We start from the raw sequence: 24,001 nt of genomic DNA on the forward strand, positions 1-24,001 counted from the left end.
GAGGTGAGGAGCGCCTCTGCCCGGCCGCCCCGTCTGGGAGGTGAGGAGTGCCTCTGCCCGGCCGTCACCCCGTCTGGGAGGAAGTGAGGAGCACCTCTGCCCGGCTGCCCCGTCTGGGAGATGAGGAGCACCTCTGCCCGGCCGCCCTGTCTGGGAGGTGAGGAGTGCCTCTGCCCGGCCGCCACCCCGTCTGGGTGGAAGTGAGGAGCACCTCTGCCCGGCCGCCCCCTCTGGGAAGTGAGGAGCGCCTCTGCCTGGCCGCCACCCCGTCTGGGAGGAAGTGAGGAGCGCCTCTGCCTGGCTGCCCAATCTGGGAAGGGAGGAGCGCCTCTGCCCAGCCGCCACACCGTCTGGGAAGTGAGGAGCGCCTCTGCCCGGCCGCCCAGTCAGGGAATTGAGGAGCGCCTCTGCCCGGCCGCCCTGTCTGGGAGGTGAGGAGCGCCTCTGCCTGGCCGCCACCCGGTCTGGGAGGAAGTGAGGAGCGTCTCTGCCCGGCCGCCCCGTCTGGGAAGTGAGGAGCGCCTCTGCCCGGCCGCCCGGTCTGGGAAGTGAGGAGCGCCTCTGCCCGGCCGCCCCCTCTGGGAAGTGAGGAGCGCCTCTGCTCGGCCGCCCCGTCTGGGAAGTGAGGAGCGCCTCTGCCCGGCCGCCCCGTCTGGGAGGTGAGGAGCGCCTCTGCCCGGCTGCCACCCGGTCTGGGAGGAAGTGAGGAGCGCCTCTGCCTGGGCGGCCCATCTGGGAAGTGAGGAGCGCCTCTGCCCGGGCGGCCCCGTCTGGGAAGCGAGGAGCGCCTCTGCCCGGGCGGCCCCGTCTGGGAAGCGAGGAGTGCCTCTGCCCGGCCGCCCTGTCTGGGAGGTGAGGAGCGCCTCTGCCCGGCTGCCCTGTCTGGGAGGTGTACCCAACAGCTCCGAAGAGACAGCGACCATCGGGAGCGGGCCATGAGGACGATGGCGGTTTTGTTGAAAGGAAGGGGGGGGGGAAGTGTGGGGAAAGGAAGGAGAGATCAGATTGTTGCTGTGTCTGTGTAGAAAGGGGTGGGCATAGGAGACTCCATTTTGTTCTGACTAGGAGAAATTCTTCTGCCTTGAGATGCTGGTGATCTATGGCCTTTCCCCCAGCCCCATGCTCTCTGAAACATATGCTGTGTCAACTCAGGGTTAAATGGATTAAGGGCGGTGCAAGATGTGCTTTGTTAAACAGATGCTTGAAGGCAGCATGCTCTTTAAGAGTCATCACCACTCCCTAATCTCAAGTACCCAGGGGCACAAACACTGCAGAAGGCCGCAGGGTCCTCTGCCTAGGAAAACGAGAGACCTTTGTTCATGTGTTTATCTCCTGACCTTCTCTCCACTATTATCCTATGACCCTCCCATATCCCCCTCTCCGAGAAACACCCAAGAATGATCAATAAATACTTCATAAATTTAAAAAAAAAAAAAAAAAAAAAAAAAAAGGTTGGGAGAGAGATTTAAATAGACCCCTTCCAAATAAACATATTTGAACACCCAGTAATCACATGAAAAAGTGCCTAACAACGTTAGTCATCAGCAAAGTGAAAATCATAATAAAGTACTATTATGTAGCCACCAAAATTTCTATAATTAAAAAGGCACTCAACATCAATGGTGATAGGAATGTAAAACTGCAAAACTATCTTGGAAAATAGTTTGACAATTTCTAATTGTATTATTAATCTATTGCTGTGTAACGCATTACCCCAAAACTTAACAGTTTAAAACCACAGACGTTTATTATCTTTCATTTTCTGTAGGTCAGGAATCTAGGTGCAGCTTAGCTGATGCATCTGATTCAAGATTTTTTTATGAGGTTGCAGTTAAGCTATTGGACAGGGCAGTGATCTTATCAAACTCTGGACTAGGGGAGGGTCCATTTCCAAATATACTTCAGTGGTCATTGGTAGGATTAAGTTCTCTGTAGATTGTTGGACTGAACACCTTAGTTTTTCTTGGGCTCATGGCCTCCCCTCCCTCAGTTTCTTGGGCCTCTCCACAGGGCAGCTATCAATATGGTAGCCGGCTTCCCTCAGATTGAAAGAGTGAGAACAAGAGCCTAAGATGGAAGCCACAGTCTTTTTACATCTTAAGCTCATAAGTGATATCCCACTAATTTTGCCATGTTCTGTCTGTGTAGAAGGAAGTCATTATGTCCAGCCCACGTTGAGGGGCGAGAATAACATAAGGGCATGAATACCAGGAGAGAAGGAATCCTGGGGACCATCTTAGATGCTGCCTCACCACACACATTAAAGACATGCCTATCTTGTAACCTAGTCATTCCACTCAAAGCTGCCTATTCAGGAGAAATGAAAACTTTTCCTCAAAAAGACTTGTGTAAGAATGTTCATAGTACTTTCTACAAAATAGCCACAAACTGTTAACAACCAGATGTCAATTAACAGTAGAGTGGGTAAACAAATCATGGTCTATTCATGCAATCAACCACTACTAAGCAATAAAAAGAATGAACAACTGATGAACAGAGCCACATGGAAGAATTTCTAGTTTCAAAAATCATAAAAGAGTAAAAACTATTATTCTCATTATATGAAGTTCAGAAACAAGGAAGACTTATCTGTGGTGCTAGAAATCAGAAGAATGCGTGCCTCCGGAGGGTGGTGGGTGTGAATGCAAAGAAGCATGAGGTGACTTTCTGGGGTACTGGTGTTGGATGCGATGATGATTACCTGAAACTATACATCTATCAAAATTCATCAAAATATATTAGTAAGATTTGTGCACTTTACTGTATATAAGTTCTACCTCAATAAAAAGTCATCTGAAATTTTAAAAATTTCAGTTATATTAAAGACCTCTAAAACATAATAGAATAGTTGATATTTAAAATGACAGAAAAATGTGTCCAAGGCAAATAACAGAAGCATAGTGGAACAACTATACTAATAGGCAAATAAATTTTAAGACAGAAAGCATTACAAGAAATAAAGAGAATCACTATATATTAAGATAAAGAAGATAAACCAATTCTAAGCTGGTATGCATCTAATAACATGCCTCTTTTAGTAAATGATAAAACAGATAAAAATAGACATGAATATTCAAAAAATTTTAGTGGAACAACTAAATAACTTGAGTTAATAAGACATATAATATGGCACCAACAACTGAAGAACATATTCTCTTCAGATAGGCATGCAAGATTTATAAAAATTGATACATACTGAGACAAAAAGGTAGTTGCAATTTTTTTTTTTTTTTTTTTTTTTTTGAGACGGAGTCTCACTCTGTTGCCCAGCCTGGAGTGCAGTGGTGCAATTTCAGCTCACTGCAGCCTCCACCTCCGGGGTAGCTGGGATTACAGGCATGCACCACCATGGTCAGCTAATTTTTGTATTTTCAGTAGAGATGGAGTCTCACTATGTTGGCCAGGCTGGTCTCGAAATGCTGACTTCGGATGATCCGCCCACCTCAGCTTCCCAAAGTGCTAGGATTATAGGCGTGAGCCATTGCAGCCGGGCTCAATTTTTAAGGAATTGATGTTATACAGAAAATGTCCTCTATTATAAGATTGTCAGTTCAAAAACAATGTTCAAAAGTTCAAAATTTAAAAATACTAGAAATCTATACTAATAAATCTTATGTATTTCTAAAACTAAAGAACACCCTTCTATAAACCTCATAGGCCAAAAGAGAAGTCATACTAAAATTGGAAAATATTTACACCTATATTATAAATATTCCTTTGGGATGCCATCAAAGAAAAATTCATAACTTAAATGCATATATTAAAATTTGGAAAGGCAAAAATTAACAAAACAGCACATTTTAGAACTTAAAACAACTGGAGAATTATCTGGGACAAGACAGATAAAAATTTATGAACTAAACATAAAAATAGATCAGATTGACAAACCTAAAAGTTAGCTCCTTGAAAGGACTAATAAAATAAACCCTGTGGCAGTACTGTTCAAGGGAAAAAGAAGACGTGAAAAAAATATGTGAGACAAAAAAAAAGACAGCTACAAACGCAGGGGGCATTTTATTTTTTATTTTAAAAAATCTTCTTTATCAGTGCAAAGGAGAATAGCAGGGGGCATTTTAAAAACGAGGATATTATTTTAAAAATCTTTGTCAACAAACTTTAACCTTTATATGAAATGGAAAAAAAAAAAAGCTAACTTACAAAAAACAACTGGAGAAGAAACAGAAAACCTCTATGAGGCTATAATTATTTTTTTGGTGGAAAAACATGTATTTTTCATGCCCAGAGGGTTTATCAATGTGTTTAAACATACAAGGCACAAATAATTCTAATCTTTCATAAACAATTCTGGATTATAGAAAAGTGATAGAACCTGACATTGGTATTACAAGAAAGAAAAATTATAGAATCACACTTTTTTATGAATACAGATGCAAATTACCAAAAAAGTATGAAATATTTTCAGAAATATATACAAAAGATAGTACATAATGACAAAGTTGGGCTCAAGCCAAAAACACAGTAGTGGATAGTTATTGGAAAATTAATATAATTCACCACATTAATATATTAAGGAGAAATATATTCTTTATAGATATTCCATTATATAAAATAGTATTTGATAAAATTCACATTAATTAATGATAGAAACTTTTGGCAAAATGAGAATAGAAGAGAACTATCTTATTAAAAGGCATTAGGGGAGAAAAATCCTAGAACAAAAAACATACTTAATGGTAAATTGTTGAAAATTTCCTCTCTAAGGTGAGGAAGAAGCAAGGTTTTCATTTCTTTACTTCTAATCAACACTGTATTGCATGGTTCTAGACAGTACAGTATAAAAAGAAAAAGAATTAGTATAAGAAATGACAGCCATGCACAGTGGCTCATGCCTCTGATCTCAGCACTTTAGGAGGCCCAGGCAGGCAGATCACTTGAGTTCGAGATCAGCCTGGCCGACATGGCGAAACCCTGTCTCTACTAAAAATACAAAAATTAGCCAGGTATCATGGTGGGCACCTGTAGTCCCAGCTACTTGGGAGGCTGAGGCTGTAGTAAGCCAAGATTGCGCCACTGCACTTTAGCCTGGGCAACAAGAGCGAAACTCTGTCTCAAAAAAAAAAAACAAGATATAAAACTTTCACAAATTAACATAATTTATAGTTGCAATGAAAACCTAAAATAACCTACAGATAGATTATGAAAAACAGATTACCTAGGTGTTGATTTTTAAGATCAACAATTAGATATCTATATTCCAGGGAATAGGAGAATGAGAAATACTTTTTAAAAAAAATACCATTTTCTTTTTTTTTTTCTTTTTTTTATTATTATTATTATTATTATTATTATTATTATTATTATACTTTAGGCTCTATGGTACATGTGCGCAACATGCAGGTAAGTTACATATGTATACATGTGCCATGCTGGTGCGCTGCACCCACCAACTCGTCATCTAGCATTAGGTATATCTCCCAATGCTATCCCTCCCCCCTCCCCCCACCCCACAACAGTCCCCAAAGTGTGATGTTCCCCTTCCTGTGTCCATGTGTTCTCATTGTTCAATTCCCACCTATGAGTGAGAATATGCGGTGTTTGGTTTTTTGTTCTTGTGATAGTTTACTGAGAATGATGATTTCCAATTTCATCCATGTCCCTACAAAGGACGTGAACTCATCATTTTTTATGGCTGCATAGTATTCCATGGTGTATATGTGCCACATTTTCTTCATCCAGTCTATCATTGTTGGACATTTGGGTTGGTTCCAAGTCTTTGCTATTGTGAATAATGCTGCAATAAACATACGTGTGCATGTGTCTTTATAGCAGCATGATTTATAGTCCTTTGGGTATATACCCAGTAATAGGATGGCTGGGTCAAATGGAATTTCTAGTTCTAGATCCCTGAGGAATCGCCACACTGACTTCCACAAGGGTTGAACTAGTTTACAGTCCCACCAACAGTGTAAAAGTGTTCCTATTTCTCCACATCCTCTCCAGCACCTGTTGTTTCCTGACTTTTTAATGATTGCCATTCCAAAAAAGAGCCCGCATCGCCAAGTCAATCCTAAGCCAAAAGAACAAAGCTGGAGGCATCACGCTACCTGACTTCAAACTATACTACAAGGCTACAGTAACCAAAACAGCATGGTACTGGTACCAAAACAGAGAGATAGATCAATGGAACAGAACAGAGCCGTCAGAAATAATGCCACATATCTACAACTATCTGATCTTTGACAAACCTGACAAAAACAAGAAATGGGGAAGGGATTCCCTATTTAATAAATGGTGCTGGGAAAACTGGCTAGCCATATGTAGAAAGCTGAAACCGGATCCCTTCCTTACACCTTATACAAAAATCAATTCAAGATGGATTAAAGACTTAAATGTTAGACCTAAAACCATAAAAACCCTAGAAGAAAACCTAGGCAATACCATTCAGGACATAGGCATGGGCAAGGACTTCATGTCTAAAACACCAAAAGCAACGGCAACAAAAGCCAAAATTGACAAATGGGATCTCATTAAACTAAAGAGCTTCTGCACAGCAAAGGAAACTACCATCAGAGTGAACAGGCAGCCTACAAAATGGGAGAAAATTTTCGCAACCTACTCATCTGACAAAGGGCTAATATCCAGAATCTACAATGAACTCCAACAAATTTACAAGAAAAAAACAAACAACCCCATCAAAAAGTGGGCGAAGGACATGAACAGACACTTCTCAAAAGAAGACATTTATGCAGCCAAAAAAACACATGAAAAAATGCTCACCATCACTGGCCATCAGAGAAATGCAAATCAAAACCACAATGAGATACCATCTCACACCAGTTAGAAAAAAATACCATTTTCAATAGCTACAAAAGATAGGTTAAACTATTGAAATACATCAAATAAAACATAAGTAATTGGAGATAGCTACAGTGTCCATGGATTGAATTTGAATCCCATCCAAATTCCAACAGAATTTCCTTATGAAGCTTAAGTTCATTCCAAAATGTATGTGGAAGACCCAAGAATCACTAAGACATTCCTGAATAAGAATAAGGTAAGAGGATTTGCCTTATGAAGTATAAAGAATTTTAAAACTCAAATAAGTAAGCTACAATATTTAATTAAACGATATTTTGCAGGGATAGACAAATCGAATAATAGACTAGAAAACCCCAAAAGAGAGCCATAAAGGTATGGGAATATTATTTATGATGGACCTAAATGTTGGCTTTTTCAACATATGTTGAGATAATCTCCATCTCTTTTGACCCCAACCTCAGACTATACACAAAAATTAATACCTGATGAATTAGAGACGTAATGAAAAAAGAAAACATAAAACCTTTGAAAACAATATAGAAGAGCTTCATGACCTCAGTGTAGGGAAGGATTGCTACAGGTAAGACACAGAAAGCGCAATCCCGATTCCAAAAGACCATAAATTTGTCTGCATTAAAATGTAAAACCTCTGTTCATCCACAGATGCTAAATAGAAAAGACAAACCACAAACGGAAAGAAGAAATTGTCAATACATAGAACTGCTGAATATTTTTCAGATTATATAAAAGTATTCCACAAATCACACCAAAAAATAAAAATAAAAATAGACAAAAAAGAGAAATAAACAAAATAGATGAAAACATTTCACTGACGAAAATCCCAAATGGCTTACAAATGACAAGATGGTTAACTCCATTAATAATTAGGTAAATGCAGTTTTAAAAGATAATGGCATCCCATTTCACACTCATTTCATACTTAGCCGTATCAAATGTCAGCAAGAAAGTGAACAACTGGAACATTAAACACTAGTGGGAAAGTCAGTTGGAGCAATCACTTTGGAAAGCTATTTGCCATTATCTAATAAAGCTGTAGATATGCAGATCCTTAGGAGTAGCAAGTCTACTCTCCCACATTAGTCTGAAAGAGAATTTTGCATTCAGGCATCAGGAGCCACACACAAGAATGTTCACGGTTGCACCACTTGTAAAAACAAAAAGCCAAAACCAACCCAGTGTCTGACAGTAGAATGGACAAATAAATCATGGTATATGGTAACACTGGGGAAATGGAATAAATTATAGCTATGTGCTGAAATGTAGAATAACCTCAGAAACATCATATTGAGGAGGGAAAACAAAAGTCATCAAAGAATTATAAAGTGAAATTATTCTGTGTGGGAAGTATGCAATAGTAGTGTATTGTTTAAGGATGCAAATTTAGTCATAAAGAAAAGCAGGAAAACAGCAAACACAAAATTCCTAATAGTTGTTACTCTCAGGGGGGAAGGAAATAGAAGGGATCAGGAAGAGGAGCTCAGGTTGCTACAAAATGTTTTTTCTTTAAAAAGATGATAATTATACAAAACCATTGTCATTCTTTATAACCATGTCAAAAAGCACTGTCATTCTTTTTTCCCCTCCAAGATGGAGTCTTGCTCTGTCTCCCAGGCTAGAGTGCAGTGGCACAACCTCAGCTCACTGCAACCTCTGCCTCTCAGGTTCAAGCAATTCTCCTGCCTCAGCTTCCCAAGTAGCTGGGATTACAGGCACCTGCCACCACACCCGGCTAATTTTTTTCTATTTAGTAGAGATGGGGTTTCACCATGTTGGTCAGGCTGGTCTCGAACTCCTGACCTCAGGTAATCCACCCGCCTTGGCCTCCCAAAGTGCTGGGATTCTAGGCGTGAGCTACTGTGACGGCCAGCATTATCATTCTTTATACCATATTTATAATTTTATATCATTTTGTGTCTATTCATAAAATTTAATAATTCAGATCAAAATTCAAAACATTTTAAATTAGAAAACACTAAAATCAGAAGCCCTGGCAACCACTGGCCAGGGTAGATAGAACAGCAGCTGTCCCCATAGACAGCATCTCCATCATCTCATTCACATTTAGGCCAGTGCCACATACCACATGTTACTGTTCTGGGAATGTCATTTTACTTACAGCTTTCTCACGGGTTACTCACTGTCATCACCTATTTAGTCTTGGTGGGGGGTCATAAACCTGAGTTTATGACCCTTGGACTACAGCCATGCTTCTCAAAGTGTGGCCCGCCCAAACAAGCAGCATCAGCATCACCTGGGAACTTGTTACAAATGTGGATGTGTGGGCACCCCTCTAGACTTACTGAATCAGTAACTCTAGGGGTGGACCCAGCACTGTTTTCACAAGTCCACCAGGTGATTCTGATGCTCACATTTGAGAACCATTCTTGAAGATATGGCACAGCCTGGCCCAGCCCAGCTCCGGCCCCCACCCTTCCTGGCCACTCCTCCTTTCTGCATCTCTTCAGTGAGGCTCTTCTTTCTCCTCTGAGAGGGTTGCATTTTCTCCTAATGGAAGTAGCGTTCATTTCCAAGAGCCAGCAGGACCCTTAACTGCCACCCCATCAGGAGGAAACCTTCCATTTTTCCTTACTACGTGCCATCTAAACAATTGTGTTGTGATCATTAATCTATGGACAGAGGTTGACAGACATCACTTCAGGAGTGATGCTCTCTGCAGTTTCCACAGGGCTTTTGTAGGAGTGTATTAGTCCATTTTATTACTACTATAAAGAACTGCCCGAGGCTGGGTAATTTATAAAGGAAAGATGTTCAATTGACTCACACTTCCCCATGGCTGGGGAGGCCTCAGGAAACTTACAATCATGGTGGAAGGTTAGGGGGAAGCAAGGAACCTTCTTCACAAGGTGGCAGGAAGGAGAAGTGCCAAGCAAAGGGGGAAAGCCCCTTATAGAACCATCAGATCTCATGAGAACTCACCATCATGAGAACAGCATGGGGATAACCACCCCCATGATTCAATTACCTCCCACCAAGTCCCTACCATGACACGTGGGGATTATGGGAACTACAATTCAAGATGAGATTTGGGTGGGGACACAGCCAAACCATATCAAGAAGCTTTATCTCAGTGGAAAGATGAGCGTGTGAACAACTTCTGTTAAGTCTGCCTGAACATCAAAGGACATTAAGCTGGGCTGTAAAACAGAAAGCCAGTTACCTTTTTTGTCTCTGCTTCCAGGAAATAATCATCTCTATTTTGTTGCAGCCTTTCACAATAGGACACTTTCAGAGTAGTGCCCTTTCTCACCACCCTGGTTCTTTCATGGCTGAGATGTGGGGAAAGGCAGGAGTCATTTCTGAGTCTACCTCTCTGGCCTGGGTCTCTCCTGTTAATCTCAGAGGCCTAGGCAGTGGGCAAGAATAAAGTGAATTCTAATGCCTGTCTGAAATGCCAGTCCTACATCTGATAAAGCTCTGTAAGCTCCATACTTTTTTCTATTTCAAGCTTTCTTTTTCACCAAACTATTCTGTTTATACTGAATCATTCACTTTGAACTCTATGTACCGAGTTTGAACACATTCCAAGTATCCTAAATTTGATATTGCTGATGTAGCCTGTTTAAATAAGTTATAAGAAATACTGTATAATCATGAAGTATGCATCACTCAGCCATATATACTACTATTACCTCACTATTGTTTACATAGATTGGTTTTAGAAATTTAAGCATTAATTTCTTGAAGAAAGGATTACAGAAAATAGGGGTAAAGATACGATAGATGGAAAGAAATACAGTTTTTCTGGAACTTATATGGTATAAACAAATATTAGCTCTGGAGTCCACTAAACTGAATTCAAATCTTGGCTCTGCCATTTTACTAGGAGTATAACCATGAGCAAGTCACTGTACTGTAGATTCCTTGTTTGTAAATCAGGACTATAGAAACACCAGATTGATAGGTTTTGGTGAGGATTAAATGAGATAACAAATGTAAAGCCCTTAGCAGTGTCACCATCTAGTAACTAACCCCTCAATAACACATAGCTGATGTGTAAGGCAAGAAATAAGACCAGCAAAACAGATCAGAGCAAATTCTAAATGGAGTTCAGGTCTCTTCTAAGGAAATTGTAGAACATATTCTACAAGTTTTGATAAGTAACATATTCAAAACTTACTTCAGGAAGATATATTTTTGTGTGAAGTTCATTGGGAAAAAGGAAAAACTAGAGACAAAACTTGAGAGACAGTTACAATAGTCCAGGTTACAGGCGACCCTTTCATAACCCCTCCCGGCAATTCTGATGCTCACATTTGAGAATGATTCTAAGAAATTTTAAGAAGAAAAGAGGAGGGAAAGGAAGAAAGATTTGCCCGTGGTCATTTACTGGCCACTCCATGGCTTGATTCTGAGAACGGAGAAGTTCTGAGTTAAAAGACGTGTTAATTGAGGGAAGAAGGAAGAAAGAGAAAAGATGACAGGAGGACTTTCACCTGGGCAGGGGGATGATCGCAGTGACACTGATAAGAGGTGAGCAGGCAGTATGGTAAGAGCGCAAACTCATCCTACAAGGAGAAAGGCGTTGACATTAGTGGAAATAGAATCAGTTAGAAAACTTAGGATAAACTGTGTACATCAATCAGACTGTATAGGAGAGAAAAAATAGAAAATGGCAAAAAACCATCTTCATATCTCAAAAGTGAGAGGGAGTCAAGAGCACAGGGGCAGCTCCAGTTAGTTGGATTAAGGTTCTAGACCAGGCCGTACTGCACAGACATCACTTTCTGTTGTCCTGCTAATGAGTCCCTCTCCCTGTTGCACTAACATTATCAAACCAAATGCAAATGAGATGAACCACAATAATGGGCAGAACTGCACCTGGTTGAGCACAACCTGGTGAAGGTCTTAAGAGGAGGAGAGGTGGGGAGTGGAAGATTTTTGCCACACCCAAAGGGGTGCGACCACAGAAGAAAAAATTATTTATATAGAAACTCAGGCCAATCCTTTCATAAATACTCCAGGACTATTGCTTCTCTTGATGATTTTAGTTGAGTCATTGTAGGGGGGACAGTTCAAGGGAGAAGGCTGCTGCCTGGAAGCAATCCTCAGAAACCTAGACCTGAAAAATGTGGATGAGCTCTCTCTTGGCATTTGTGCAATGTGGCTGGGGGATTGCTCCGTAGTGGATCTTACTGGTCAGCTTGCTCTGTTTGCCACTTACTGAGGCCCAAGAGGCTTTACCCTACTCAGAGGCAGTGGCACAAACAGAACAAAGAATCAATAGTGGGCAAGGAGAATGATGTTCCTTTTTAACATGTTTAAGGTGTCTGAAAATTAGAAGCACTGAAATTAAACTCAGGAAATTGGTCTGGATCAGTGTGTTTTGAGAACCATTGCTGAGGTCTCTGTTCCTAAGTTAGGATACCTTCTTTGTAACAGAGAGGAGGATCTTCATATATTCCTATCTGGTAATAGTATTAAAATCAATTGGGTATGACGGTTCATGCTTGTAATCCCAGCACTTTGAGATGCCAAAGAGGGAAGATCACTTGAGCCCAGGAATTTGAGACCAGCCTGGGCAAACATAGCAAGACCCTATCTGTACAAAAAATTTAAAAATTAGCTGACCGTGGTGGCACCTGCCCAGCTACTCAGGAGGCTGAGGCCAGAGGATCACTTAAGCACAGGAATTTGAAACGGCAGTGAGCTATAATTGTGCCACTGTACTCCAGCCTGAGCAACAGGGTGACACCCTGTTTCTAAGAAAAATAAAAATAAAATCTAGAATATTCAGGGGATGGTTGAGTTTCACTTAATGTTTTTCTCATTATATGAATTACGCAAAAAGCTTCCTGAGGAGTATTATCCTGTTTTGCTATCATAATTAGCATAGAATGTGGCTGATTCTCTCGATTTATTTTTATCTTACATACCATAAAATTCACTCATCTGAAAGTTTTCACAAATACGTAGAGACCTGTAACCACCACTGCAATCAAGTTCCATCACACAAAACATGTTTTTCTTATGCTGTCCCTTTGCAGTCAGACCACCTCCCCTCCCCAGCCCCTGGCAACCACTGACCCTCTCTGCAATGCAGAAATGACAACTGCATTGAAGGTTAAGGCCTGAGGCTTTCTTATGATTGGTTGGTATTGTAACAATAGTAACAGCAGTAATAGTAATATATAATACATATTTGCATTTCTATTGCGTCAGGCACTATTTGAAGCACTTTAGAGATGAGGAAACTGAGGCTTTAAGAGATTTTAGAAAGGAAAGAGGAGGTAAAGAAAGACTTACCCATGGTCATTTAGTGGCCACCCCATGGCTTCACTCCAAGCATGTCAGACTCCTAGACCCATTTTCTTAACCTCTATCTCTTTTTGCCTCCATGGAAGATACAGAAGCAGGACAAAGTAGAAAGGATACCTACCAATTCCAGGAAGCTCAGTTTAGATCCGGGATTGACTTACCTTTACCAAAAAAAAGCTTTTATGAGTTTGATTAATTATACCAATAAAACAACACACGGATATAAGATCAAATGAAACCAGGATTCTAGAACACCTTCCTTACAGCCTTTGTAAAATGCAACAAAGATAAAGCCTAGACTTATTATGTTCCCTGTCATAAACTTGACCAGGTTTGTAAAGCAAAACTTTAAAAAATTCTCTGATCAAATACTGGAATGCTCTGTTAATGTCCTTGAGCATGAACTTGCTTTTGTCTTTATTAAAAAGAAAAAGGGATCTTTATTGTCGATCTTGGGTGTTTTTCAGGTTGGAGTCCCCAACCCGGTCTCTAGTGATGGAGGCCCCAAAAGGAGTGGAAATCAATGCAGAAGCTGGCAATATGGAAGCCACCTGCAGGACAGAGCTGAGACTGGAATCCAAAGATGGAGAGGTGAGGGGTGAGAAGGACAGAAGTTCAAAGAGCTACACCTCCAAGAGGCCAACCCTTCCCATAACTGGTTGGCCTTGGAGTTGGATCCTATGGTGTATCAACAAAAGGAGCCAAGCAGGTTTTATTTCTGAAACAATTAATTGAGCAGCATGATTATAAGCCAAACCCACAATCCATCAAAATGATGGTTTGTTATTTGTAAAATGCAGAGATAATGGTATGTATTCCAAGTACAGAATTATATGACCATGAAAATGAATGCTATTTTCAGATTCTCTCGTCACCTTAAAATAAGATTTTGTTAGCCAACATAATTAAGCTGTATATATTATACACATCTGGCTCAAGATGAACTTAATTTACTCGTCATTACTTTGTCACATGTTTCTGTTTTCACTGAAAATGGGGAGTCAGATTGAACAGCTGTCCCAACCAGAACAAGCCAAAACTTAATAGGGTAAGACTAGGCAGCAAGGGAATGAAACACTGCAGATATTCATTCTCTTATGCCAACACAGTCCCAGTTGGGTGAACAGAAATGCTGCTTGTGTTTTTGCAAGCAAGACAAGCCAATTACTACCCACACCCAAAATGTGATTTGTCTGTAAACTTTTAAAAATGCCTTCAAAGTGCTCGTAAGTGAACTTTGCTATTTAATCATAGAGTTAAAAAATCTGTGGTTTTTTTTTTTTTTTTTTTTTAAGAAAAATGCTGTTCCACCTTACTATTCAATGAGAGAGGTTATCAGTCTCTACCTGCTTTTATACATCCACTCGATGGATATAAAAGTCCCCCTTTTGATTGGTATGGCATTTGCTATTTTGTTTTAGAAGAGATAGTCAGAACATTCAATTATCACAACTGCCTCTTCAAGCAGCCACAAACTGCAAACCACACACATATAAAAATAGTGGCTACCTCACATATGCAGTTTATAGCTATCAGAATTTGAACTCTGGAGGAATCAGTTATAATCATAAATCTAATGGCACCTTCCACCACTGCTTATTTTTATAGGCATGTTTTTCTCAAAGTATATTCTATAGACCATCAGCCCCATAAATTGTTAGAAAAAAAAAGCAGAAAGGCTCACTAGCATTTAAAAGTTGGAAAATGTTACATATTCTATTCGCTTCTTGAACACTCACCTTGCACACAGTCATAGTAGGCTCTGAGAAGTCCCATAGTAAAGAAAATTGTTAAATGTCACATTTTCACATTTATTTGACTCTAGGACTCTATTCACATTCTGTATGACTTTTTTTTGCAAAATGCTAACATAGACCAATGCAGCATTATCTTGCTAGAATCTAAGCTTCTGTGAAGGTAGAGACTTTCCATCTTGTTGGTATCCAAATCCCCAGTACCAAAAATAATCAACACATAGTAGGTGCTCATTAGATTTCAGTTGAATTGAACATTCATTTGCTGTTTCTGAATGTCAAGAGAAGAGACAACAGCCTCTGACCGATGCTTTCCTTCCTATTATCTCTCTTCAGATTAAGTTAGATGCTGCGAAAATCAGACTACCTAGACTGCCTCACGGATCCTACACGCCTACAGGAACGAGGCAGAAGGTCTTTGAGATCTGCGTCTGCGCCAATGGGAGATTATTCCTGTCTCAGGCAGGAGCTGGGTCCACTTGTCAGATAAACACAAGTGTCTGCCTCTGAAAAACTATCCATAGTGGACATTCTCGGCAGCATAAAGGCCTTTTTTGGCTTTAGACACTGGCTGCCAGCTATTTTTACTAGAACACAGAAAGCCTATCAAAGACCTTGTGTGTATGTGTAGGTGTGTGTGTGTGCTTGAGTGTGTTCGCGTGTGTGAGTGGATATAAATATATATAAATATATATAAATAAATATATATATCCTCTGTATAAAATGAGGTTTCAGTACAAAAGGAACCATGGGTGACCCTGTGATATCCACTGTCATTTTCCATCCCATCCCCACCATCTGTGTGACAGAAATCTAAACACACATCCGTCCCAACATTCCCCAGACTATTCAGGATCACACAGCATATTGAACACTGACAGAATCTTCATCTAGATGTTCGAGTAACAGCATATCTTCTCTTTTAGTGTCATTACGAGGGAGTGATGGCGGGAATCTCAAAGTCGCACTCAAGCTCTGAGACCTTTGTATCAAAAATAGGCATTTGATTTCCTGTTTTAGCTTTAGTAAGGCTGGCTAACTTCCCCCTCTTCAAGCTAGGGACCGGCAACGCTGTAGAAGTCAGCCATAGGAACTCAAAACAAACAGCTGGCCTACCTTGGCCACCAAACATATTGGGGTTTTTGTAGTTGAATGAATGAGGAGGATGAATTTCAGCAAATTTTGAACTGCTCACCCAACTTCTGCTATCTTGCTCCCTCCAAACTCACAGATTCTCCTACAGTCAAATTAGGAGCTGTAAATCAGCACAAAATAAGATAACAGCTGCTCCTCAGTCAGCTGGAAGCTACTCAATGGCCTGACGGGCAATGAACAAATGGGTGATATGTCTGTTTAAAGGAAAAATGGCTTAAAAGCTGTTCTGTTCTCACTTCTGACTTTAACCAAAAGATTTCAACCCACAATGATCAGGTCAATCAAAATCCCTAAGAGCAGAACTCCTACCCCAAAAGAAGCCTGGAAGTCTAATTAAGAGTAGCATAAGGAACCTAATTACGTTTACCATGTTTCTTGGGATTGGTGGGTAATGTCAAAACATGCCCTTTATTTTTAAAGGCATTCACAAACTCTCTGACTTTGTTCTTCTTATATATTTTTTCAGTGCCGGGATATTCATATTCCTAAAGCCACTATTGTGTTTTCTCTAAGAAGCACTACATGCCACCAGAATTGCTCACTGAAAGATAATACACACTGAGTGTCTTTATGAGAATCACTGTGTCCCCTGGGGCCCAGCAGTACCTGCTTCCCTGTATGTGGAAGCAGCACCTCATTCCCGCCATCAGCTACCTCTCATCACCCCACCTTCATCATCATGCTCCAGGGTCACCCTGGCCAGCTCTTGTGCTGGGACAGGGGATTACACCATCTCTGTTCAAAGAGGGGGAAATGTGCCTATGCCTTAAGTCAATGCACTCAGCAAGGAGAAGCACATCTTATTTATCTTGTTACCTATAGTTTATTTTGGGTGATTGGAAGGGAATGATTTAGTTATGACTGGACATCTTAAAAGCTGATAGACAAGCCAAATGGCTGGCAGATGTGGATTTCAAAGAGCCCAGAATGAACTCATCACTGGTTTAGACAGTCCTGGATGCCATTTGGAAAGCAGTGGCCCTGCAAGCCTAAATGAAGTAGTTATTTGTAGGCCTGGGTGGCATTTGGATTTTTCTTTTCCCTCAACAAGGTTTTACTTTTTCTTACTTTACAAGCAAGGGAAGTTTTGTGGTAGGAGAGAAATAAAAGATTTGACATTTTTTGAGATGACACTAAAGCATCAGGCTGAGATTTGCATACATGGGATGTAAAAGCAAGCTGTGTGTTGCTTAGTCACTTAGAAGTAGATGGTGGGGGACTTCGGCGTGGGTCCTGGCCTGGCCAGTGATGCTGCTGGCATCCAGACCCCAAACTCACTCCAAGCACTCTTGTTCAATATCTCATGCAGAAGAGTTGGGCTGGTCACTCTTAGGGGTGAGACCCAGTGATTGGTTGGTTTGTAGCACTAAGGTCTAAAAAGGAAAACCATAAAAGACATCAGATTATGCTGGATCAGTATAATTAATATTCCACAGGGCCATGTTGCCAAAAACCCTGTATGTATCAATACAGGGTTTTTCCAAGCCAGGAAACGCCCTTCTTGGCTACTAGGAGCACCTATCCCATATCATTCCGATAAACAATAATAGCTACAAAGTCATGTGTGGCTAGATAGGTTAAGACAGATGATTTTTTAAAGTAGACTGTCTTTGCATTTTGCCATCTCAAGTTCATTAATCTTTAGATGACAAGAAAGCAAAAGGTTCCCAGAACCTTTTTCCTTAGATTTTGTTCTAATCACCACGTGAAAGAATAAGATTAGCACCACGAGTTTTATGCCAATAAAAGAGACTGGTGTGATCCCACATGCAAAATTTAATACTAAGGGTAGTGAGATCACAAACAGAATAAAAATAAGAGCAATCAACCATATAAATCAAGTACCTATTCGGAACAGACATAACATTCTATTTTTCATTTATGCTAAGTGACCACAATATACAAAGTAATAAGCAGGAAATTTGATATGGGTTAAATTATGCATTTTGTTCAGATTTTGGAAATTGGTATGCATTATAAGTTTCTCAGTGTACATCTTTTTATCCCAACACCCTCAAACTAGAATATTTGTCAGTGGTCAAGAGAAAAAATTTTACCTGAATTCTTGGGGGCGGGAGGGGGAGCTTTTACATTAAAATCTACTAACACCTACTTTTTAAAAAATGAGATTCTTTCTAATCTTTATATATGACATTTTCTAGACAATCGCACCTTTGGGTATATTAAACAGCTGGTATCGTAACAAAGAGTCCAAATGAACCTTCAATATACTAGAAGTTCTAGTATGTTAATATTGTTCAGAAGATTTTTACAAATTAAAAACTGATTTCCAAATATGTTCAACATTTACTTCTATTTGATATCTGCTCAAGAAGTCATAGAAGTCTTGGGAAACTATTCGAGTATCACAGGGGTTTTTCGAAAGCCCTTGTGGTGACATCTACCTAGGTAAAAGCCTGACGTGGCTTTATAATTGTTATGTTACCCAAGGGATAAACTTGAACTGGCTTTGAACATCCTTTAGGTCATTTTCTCTTTGGATAATTTTCATCGCATATCCAGCAACTATAGACCAAAGTTTGCTTGAGGTATGACCCTAGAGCAGAGGTGGGCAAACTATGACCTGGAAACCAAATCTGACTTACCACCTTTTCCTGTAATTAAAGTTTTATTGTCACATAGCCACATACATTCATTTACATGTTTTCTGATTTTACACTACAGCAGCAGGATGGAGTAGTTGTGTCAGAGACTATGTATCCCACAAAGCATAGATTACATACTATTTAGTCCTTTACAGACAAAGTTTCCTAACCCCTGACCTAGAGGTTTTTGTGGTATGCATTGGATATAGCAGGAAAGAAAGCACATTTTCAAACAGCAGGGAGTAAGCTTACATTTCTGTGTAGGCTTGGGAATACAGTTACTTGGCAAAGTCTTTCAGGAAGGAAGCCCTTCCTTATGTTACATGTGGAAAGCCTGCCTTCCAAGACATGTGGAAGTAAGTGATCCACCTGCCAGAGAAACACAGGCTCAGAGGATTCCTGGGAACAGGGAGGATGGGATTAGTCGAAAAAGAAAGTTATGATCCTCCAAGACCCTTAATAGATAGACCATACCAGGTTCTGCAGGTCAGCATCATTGTGTAATGACAAGTGAAGTAGGGGACCCTGTGGTTTAACCTTAGAATCTCTTTCCTGTAGGCTCTTTCTGCATCTATATTCATATAAAGTTTTCCATCTCACCCTCCCATAGTATAGAGGGATGCCCATTCCATGGTCCTCCGGAGAATAGTTTTGACTTAACATGTCTTTTTAGCCCACATCACGTCAGTTATCAACACTGCCACTGTGCTTACTGTTCCTACAGCCACACCAGGCTTGAAGAGTTAGTGAGACCAACAAATAATTGGAAGTATTGGAAAAAGCAACTTAAAATACATGGGGACAAAAAAAAATACAGTAAAATTCTTTTTATCAAGCTGATGCTGTGAGAAACCAGATGAATGCCAGTTTGGCTTTATTTCTAAGAATCTGGGTCTTCATTCTCTGGTGTAGAAGGAATGCAAAAACAACAACAACAACAACAACAACAACAAAAAAACCATATTTTGAAAAGACATATTCTGACATCTCTGCTTCTGTGTGGTAAGGCAGGTTCCTATCAGACATTTATCCGTTTGGTCAACATCCCTTTTGCTCATCCAGGTCTTCATACTCAATATTGTTTAAAAAAAGAAAAGTATCAGCTATGGATGACTCTTTGGAAGTATGAGTATCACGGTGGGGAGGAAGGATTTTTTTTAAATGTAAATGACCCCCATTTACCAGGCCCTAATCAAAATTACTTAAGGGAATCCCTCAGCCTTTTATTTGGAAACAGCTGAAATAAACTTGCAGCAGCTAGATCAGAGTATCTTGCTTTATTTTAGGCCAAAGGTAGTATGAGGTTTGGACCAAAAAGGTAAATAGATCCATTCTAGCACCTGATACTGATTTTTCAAGGCTCTATGAAAGGTCAAAAATTTCATTAAAAAGACCAGTTCTCCCTCTTCCCCCATCCCAAGAAATCTTAGGCATGAAAAGGATAAGGAAACAGCTCCTGGAATGATACATTTGCATGGTGCCCTAGTAGCAGGTTGGGAAAAAGTTATAATATAAGAAACAACCTTCGAAAACAGGCCTTTTATCTCAAAGATAAAATGTCTCTCTTGTGGTCTTTCATCACTATCTCCATGGTGGGAAGGTTCCCCTAGTTTCAACATATTTCCATTAAAATAGTCAAAGCCACGGCATTGGGATGTCAGATGCATCTCTTTCTTTGTGGTAATCGGAATTTAAAATTATACAGTTGCCTCTGAATTTCTCTTGCACAAAGCCAAACCACTGATAAGAGATAAAGCAGTCTGAAGCCTGCTGCTTCAGCCAGCACAGCATACCACAGGCGCTCGCACTTTCAAAAGCAATGTGATTTCTATGATTCTTAAAAGCTTTCTTCATAACGGAGTCCTTGAAATTTCTCAAGGCAGTTCTGAATGGCAAAGGGAAAATAATTACTTGTGGGAGGTCCTCCTTTTGAGTATTGTTAGAGCACACATGTAAAAGAAAATAACCTGTTTGGGGCAACTCATGCTCACATATGCTGTTTTCTTTGGTTCTCCCCCTACCTTCCTTTTGTAGATATTGACAGAATAGGAGGAAATTAGCATCCTTATTTGAGAAAGAGCAAGAAAGTCACGAGCCCTTGATGCAATAGTAAGTGTGATGTCATCATACAGTGTTAATGATGCTATCAAATCCATCAATAAACAGTCTCAAACCTTCCAACAACAGTGCTCACTGCTGCTCCTCAACTTCAGCCCAGCAAGCAGTAATATCGTCACCCATTTTGAGATTTGCAGGTGGAATACAACAAAGAAACAGCTACTGTAATCAAGAAGCATATTTAGTGTCTAAATCCACCTGTTGCAATAGGAAGCCAGAGTGGGGTTCCAAATGCCTCATTAAGTATGTGGACAGCCTCACTAGTAAGTGAGTGAATTTGGCTTCATCACTGAACATTAGCTAAGGTCAGCTTAATAACACAAATATGAGGCTGACTTCTTTGGAAGAAGAGAAAACATCTGCTTGATCTAAAATCTACCCCACATGCCTAGAGTTGTCTAATACTCCCTCACTTTCCAATGGCTTCACATCCTACTTCTACATTTGGGGTTTTTTGGTGAAATCAGAGAGCTCAGGATTTCATAAAGTGAGAAACTCCAAAATGGTCTATTAGGTTCCATGGGAACACTTGTAGCTAAAGGATTGTCTGAGGGCAGGAAGACGACACTTGTCAACAAGGAAGACGATGTTTCTTTAGTTCCCATATTCATCTAATTCATGGGGTTCTAACATTTTGGGGGGCCATAGATTCTTTTGACAATCTGAGCCAATCTATGAAACTTCTCCCCAAAAAGAACCACCCCACAAAATCTTGCAAAACTTAAGAGATTTTCCTGGATCTGAAGCCTACCCTAAGACATGGGAAAAGTTGTATTCTATTATTCAATTTTAAGAATATTTATTAATATTCACTGAGCTATTGCTAGGCACTGTGCTAAACATTTTACATACATTCTTCTATTTCATCCTCAAAACAATCCTTCGAGTTGGGTTCTAATATAGTTCCAATATTCGGATGTGAAAACTGAGGCTTACAGTGGCTAAGAAACTTGCCCAAAGCCACTACCTAGAAAATGGCAGAGCTGGAATGTAGGTTTAACTCCTGACCACTATGCTATAAAGTCACCACATGTCAAACTAATTTTCAAGTTGTTGGGACATGTCCCCTACTAGGTTTTAAACTAGATCTTCTTTGGTATATGAAGCTATAGAACTTCTATTTTCCCTGCTTTCTGTAGTCTCTCACAGTGACAGCATCTATACTAAAGTATAGATATCTAAGGGGAAAATATAGAAAGCCTGCCTGAATAATAGAATCTAGAACAACAACAAAAATATTAATTTGTTCTGTGTATGCTTAAGTCAAGCTTAAAAAAAATAGACCGGAAAATACCTAGGTTGTTAGCCTCATATTTAGGAGAAAATTGTAATACTCAATTATCTGTGGGTGTGGCTAAACAAGTCAGCATTTCTGCACACATACATCTCTTTCCTTTATACTTCCCTTCAAAAGGCAAATACCTTACTTTTGATCTTTGACACTATTTGGTCAGTATTCTTCTCTACCTTTACTTGTGGCAAAACTCAAGGAAGGGATCAAATAGAAGGAAGCTCATTTCTATCATTGTCTCTGTTTCCCTATAAGAAAGAACTACCAGGGACTCACTGACTGCATTAGGCATACAATGTCAGAGCTGAGCTGACCACTCTGGTTCCGTAATGGCTTTGGCCTCACACCTTGGCAGCCATCATTAATGGGCCATACCCTTCCCCAGGTGCAGAATTCTCCTCCCCAGAGCACTCAGGCCATCACTACCAATTTATCTGAGTTGGAAATGAGACTTATTTGCCAATTCTTATTTTTAAAGTGGCACCCTTTAACTTTGAACCTGTATATTTTACACTGGCATCCTAGATTCAGCAGTGAGGTTGGTGGTGTTTCAACTAGGAAGGGAGAAAATGAGTGCATCTGAAGTTCCTTACAGCTTGGTTTCTTTGGAATGCTTTCATCTTCTAAGCAAAGGGATCAGGGTTTGATCTGTAAGAGTTAAAAAGACAAAGTCGTTCTGAAGAATTAACTCAGCCAGGGATCATGCAAAAAGATTAGAAACCAGAATGCCCTTGTTAAAGCCCTGCTGTCAACCTGCCTTCACCCAGAGCTTAGAGGGCCACAGCAGCAAAAAGGTTGGGGTCCATCCCGCTCTGATGTGCTTTTTCCACAACACATATCTGGTCCTCTGGGAGGACTGTGGATAGAGCTCCTCACCATACCCAAAAGACTCAGCCCCAGTGCCAGTGCTTGCCTGGTTCAACAACCCGCCGCAAAACCTTAGTAAAGGGATGAGCCAAAAATGAAAAAGACTCGACTCTACAGTAAGTCAGTCAAGGATTTCCTTTTCAATGGTTTAAGACATCCAAATGGCAAGCCAGGAATAGATACCATTAAAGGGTCTCATAGGACTAACCTCACCAGAGCCAGAAATCTAGCTCTCTGGAAGAGATGCAAGATTCTAGGAAAGTAAAGGGAAGTGTTGGCACATCTAAATTTAGTGAACACAAAATTAACTTAATTTTTATCTAGTCTTTCCGTGACAGAGGGAATAAAGTTTTTCATGTATCAACCACATCCCCCAGTCAGGTTTCTCCCTTTTTGAGATTATGAAGAAGCTGAGACATACTTCTTAAGGAGGTCGTGTTTTAGAAGGAAAAGGCAGAGGCTATCCATCATTATGCTGGCTAGATGCGCTTCTGAAGAAGCCAAATTCTGATGTTCTTAACCAAAATGGTGAGGTTATGGAAGTCCCATTTGCTTGGAGATTTTGGAAAAAAAAAAAAAAAAAAAACCCATTCCCATAAAGCAATTGAATTCAGCCTTTGGATTATTTTTGGTTTGGTTTTTCTCTGGTTTTGGGTGTGAGGCAAGAACAGCTTTTTAGTTTTGTTTTGAATAACATCAATCCTTGCACACTCTATGCAAAAATTTTGTAAGCATTGCAATAATGCTATGAATTACAAGGAACTATTTTAACTTTATTACATTTTCTGTATAAAAAATTTGTATTTAATATTATTTCAACCGCAGTCTTGTAAAATATATTAATAAAAATAATGATTGGTAAGAAGGAAAGCACCCTTGTCCACTTCTTTAGGGAATTCCTCTCTCACAGTTAATAAATCAGTCACTCCTATTGACTCTACCTCAGACATAAATTTTCAGATTAACATCTCTTCCATATCCCTTTGATCAGTTGGGTAAGCTATTTTGGCTCTCGGGAAGAAATTCACACAGGTTGCTTTATGAAAAGAGAGCTTACTATAAGGTAAAACATGGCCTGGAATTTGGGAGTCCCCAGGATTTGGAGCATGTCAAAGGAACAGCCATCCTCAATT

General features: G+C 40.1%; 1 protein-coding gene and 1 long non-coding RNA gene across 20 annotated transcripts in view; one reads left to right on the forward strand and one right to left on the reverse strand.

Moving 5' to 3' along the window:
* Positions 1 to 23,738, forward strand: part of SGCD (sarcoglycan delta) — a 1,054,463-nt gene extending 1,030,725 nt beyond the window's left edge. For all 18 annotated transcript variants that reach the window (XM_063724354.1, XM_063724343.1, XM_063724356.1 and 15 more), the window contains 2 exons: positions 13,545 to 13,668; positions 15,168 to 23,738. In XM_063724354.1, coding sequence (XP_063580424.1) covers positions 13,545 to 13,668; positions 15,168 to 15,341 — 298 coding nt within the window. In that variant the 3' untranslated portion in view covers positions 15,342 to 23,738. The remainder of the gene's footprint in view (positions 1 to 13,544; positions 13,669 to 15,167) is intronic.
* The window catches only part of LOC134761446 (uncharacterized), an 84,972-nt gene that overhangs the window by 34,275 nt on the left and 26,696 nt on the right, over positions 1 to 24,001 (reverse strand). The window contains exon 1 of one of the 2 annotated variants that reach the window (XR_010140060.1): positions 22,595 to 22,651. The exons of the other annotated variant lie outside the window; for it this stretch is intronic. This is a non-coding gene — a long non-coding RNA (uncharacterized LOC134761446). Of the gene's footprint in view, positions 1 to 22,594; positions 22,652 to 24,001 lie in introns of those variants that run through there. 2 annotated transcript variants of the gene reach the window in all.

This window comes from Pongo abelii, chromosome 4 (genome assembly GCF_028885655.2).
Source record: "Pongo abelii isolate AG06213 chromosome 4, NHGRI_mPonAbe1-v2.0_pri, whole genome shotgun sequence".
NCBI classification, from domain to species: Eukaryota; Metazoa; Chordata; class Mammalia; order Primates; family Hominidae; genus Pongo; species Pongo abelii.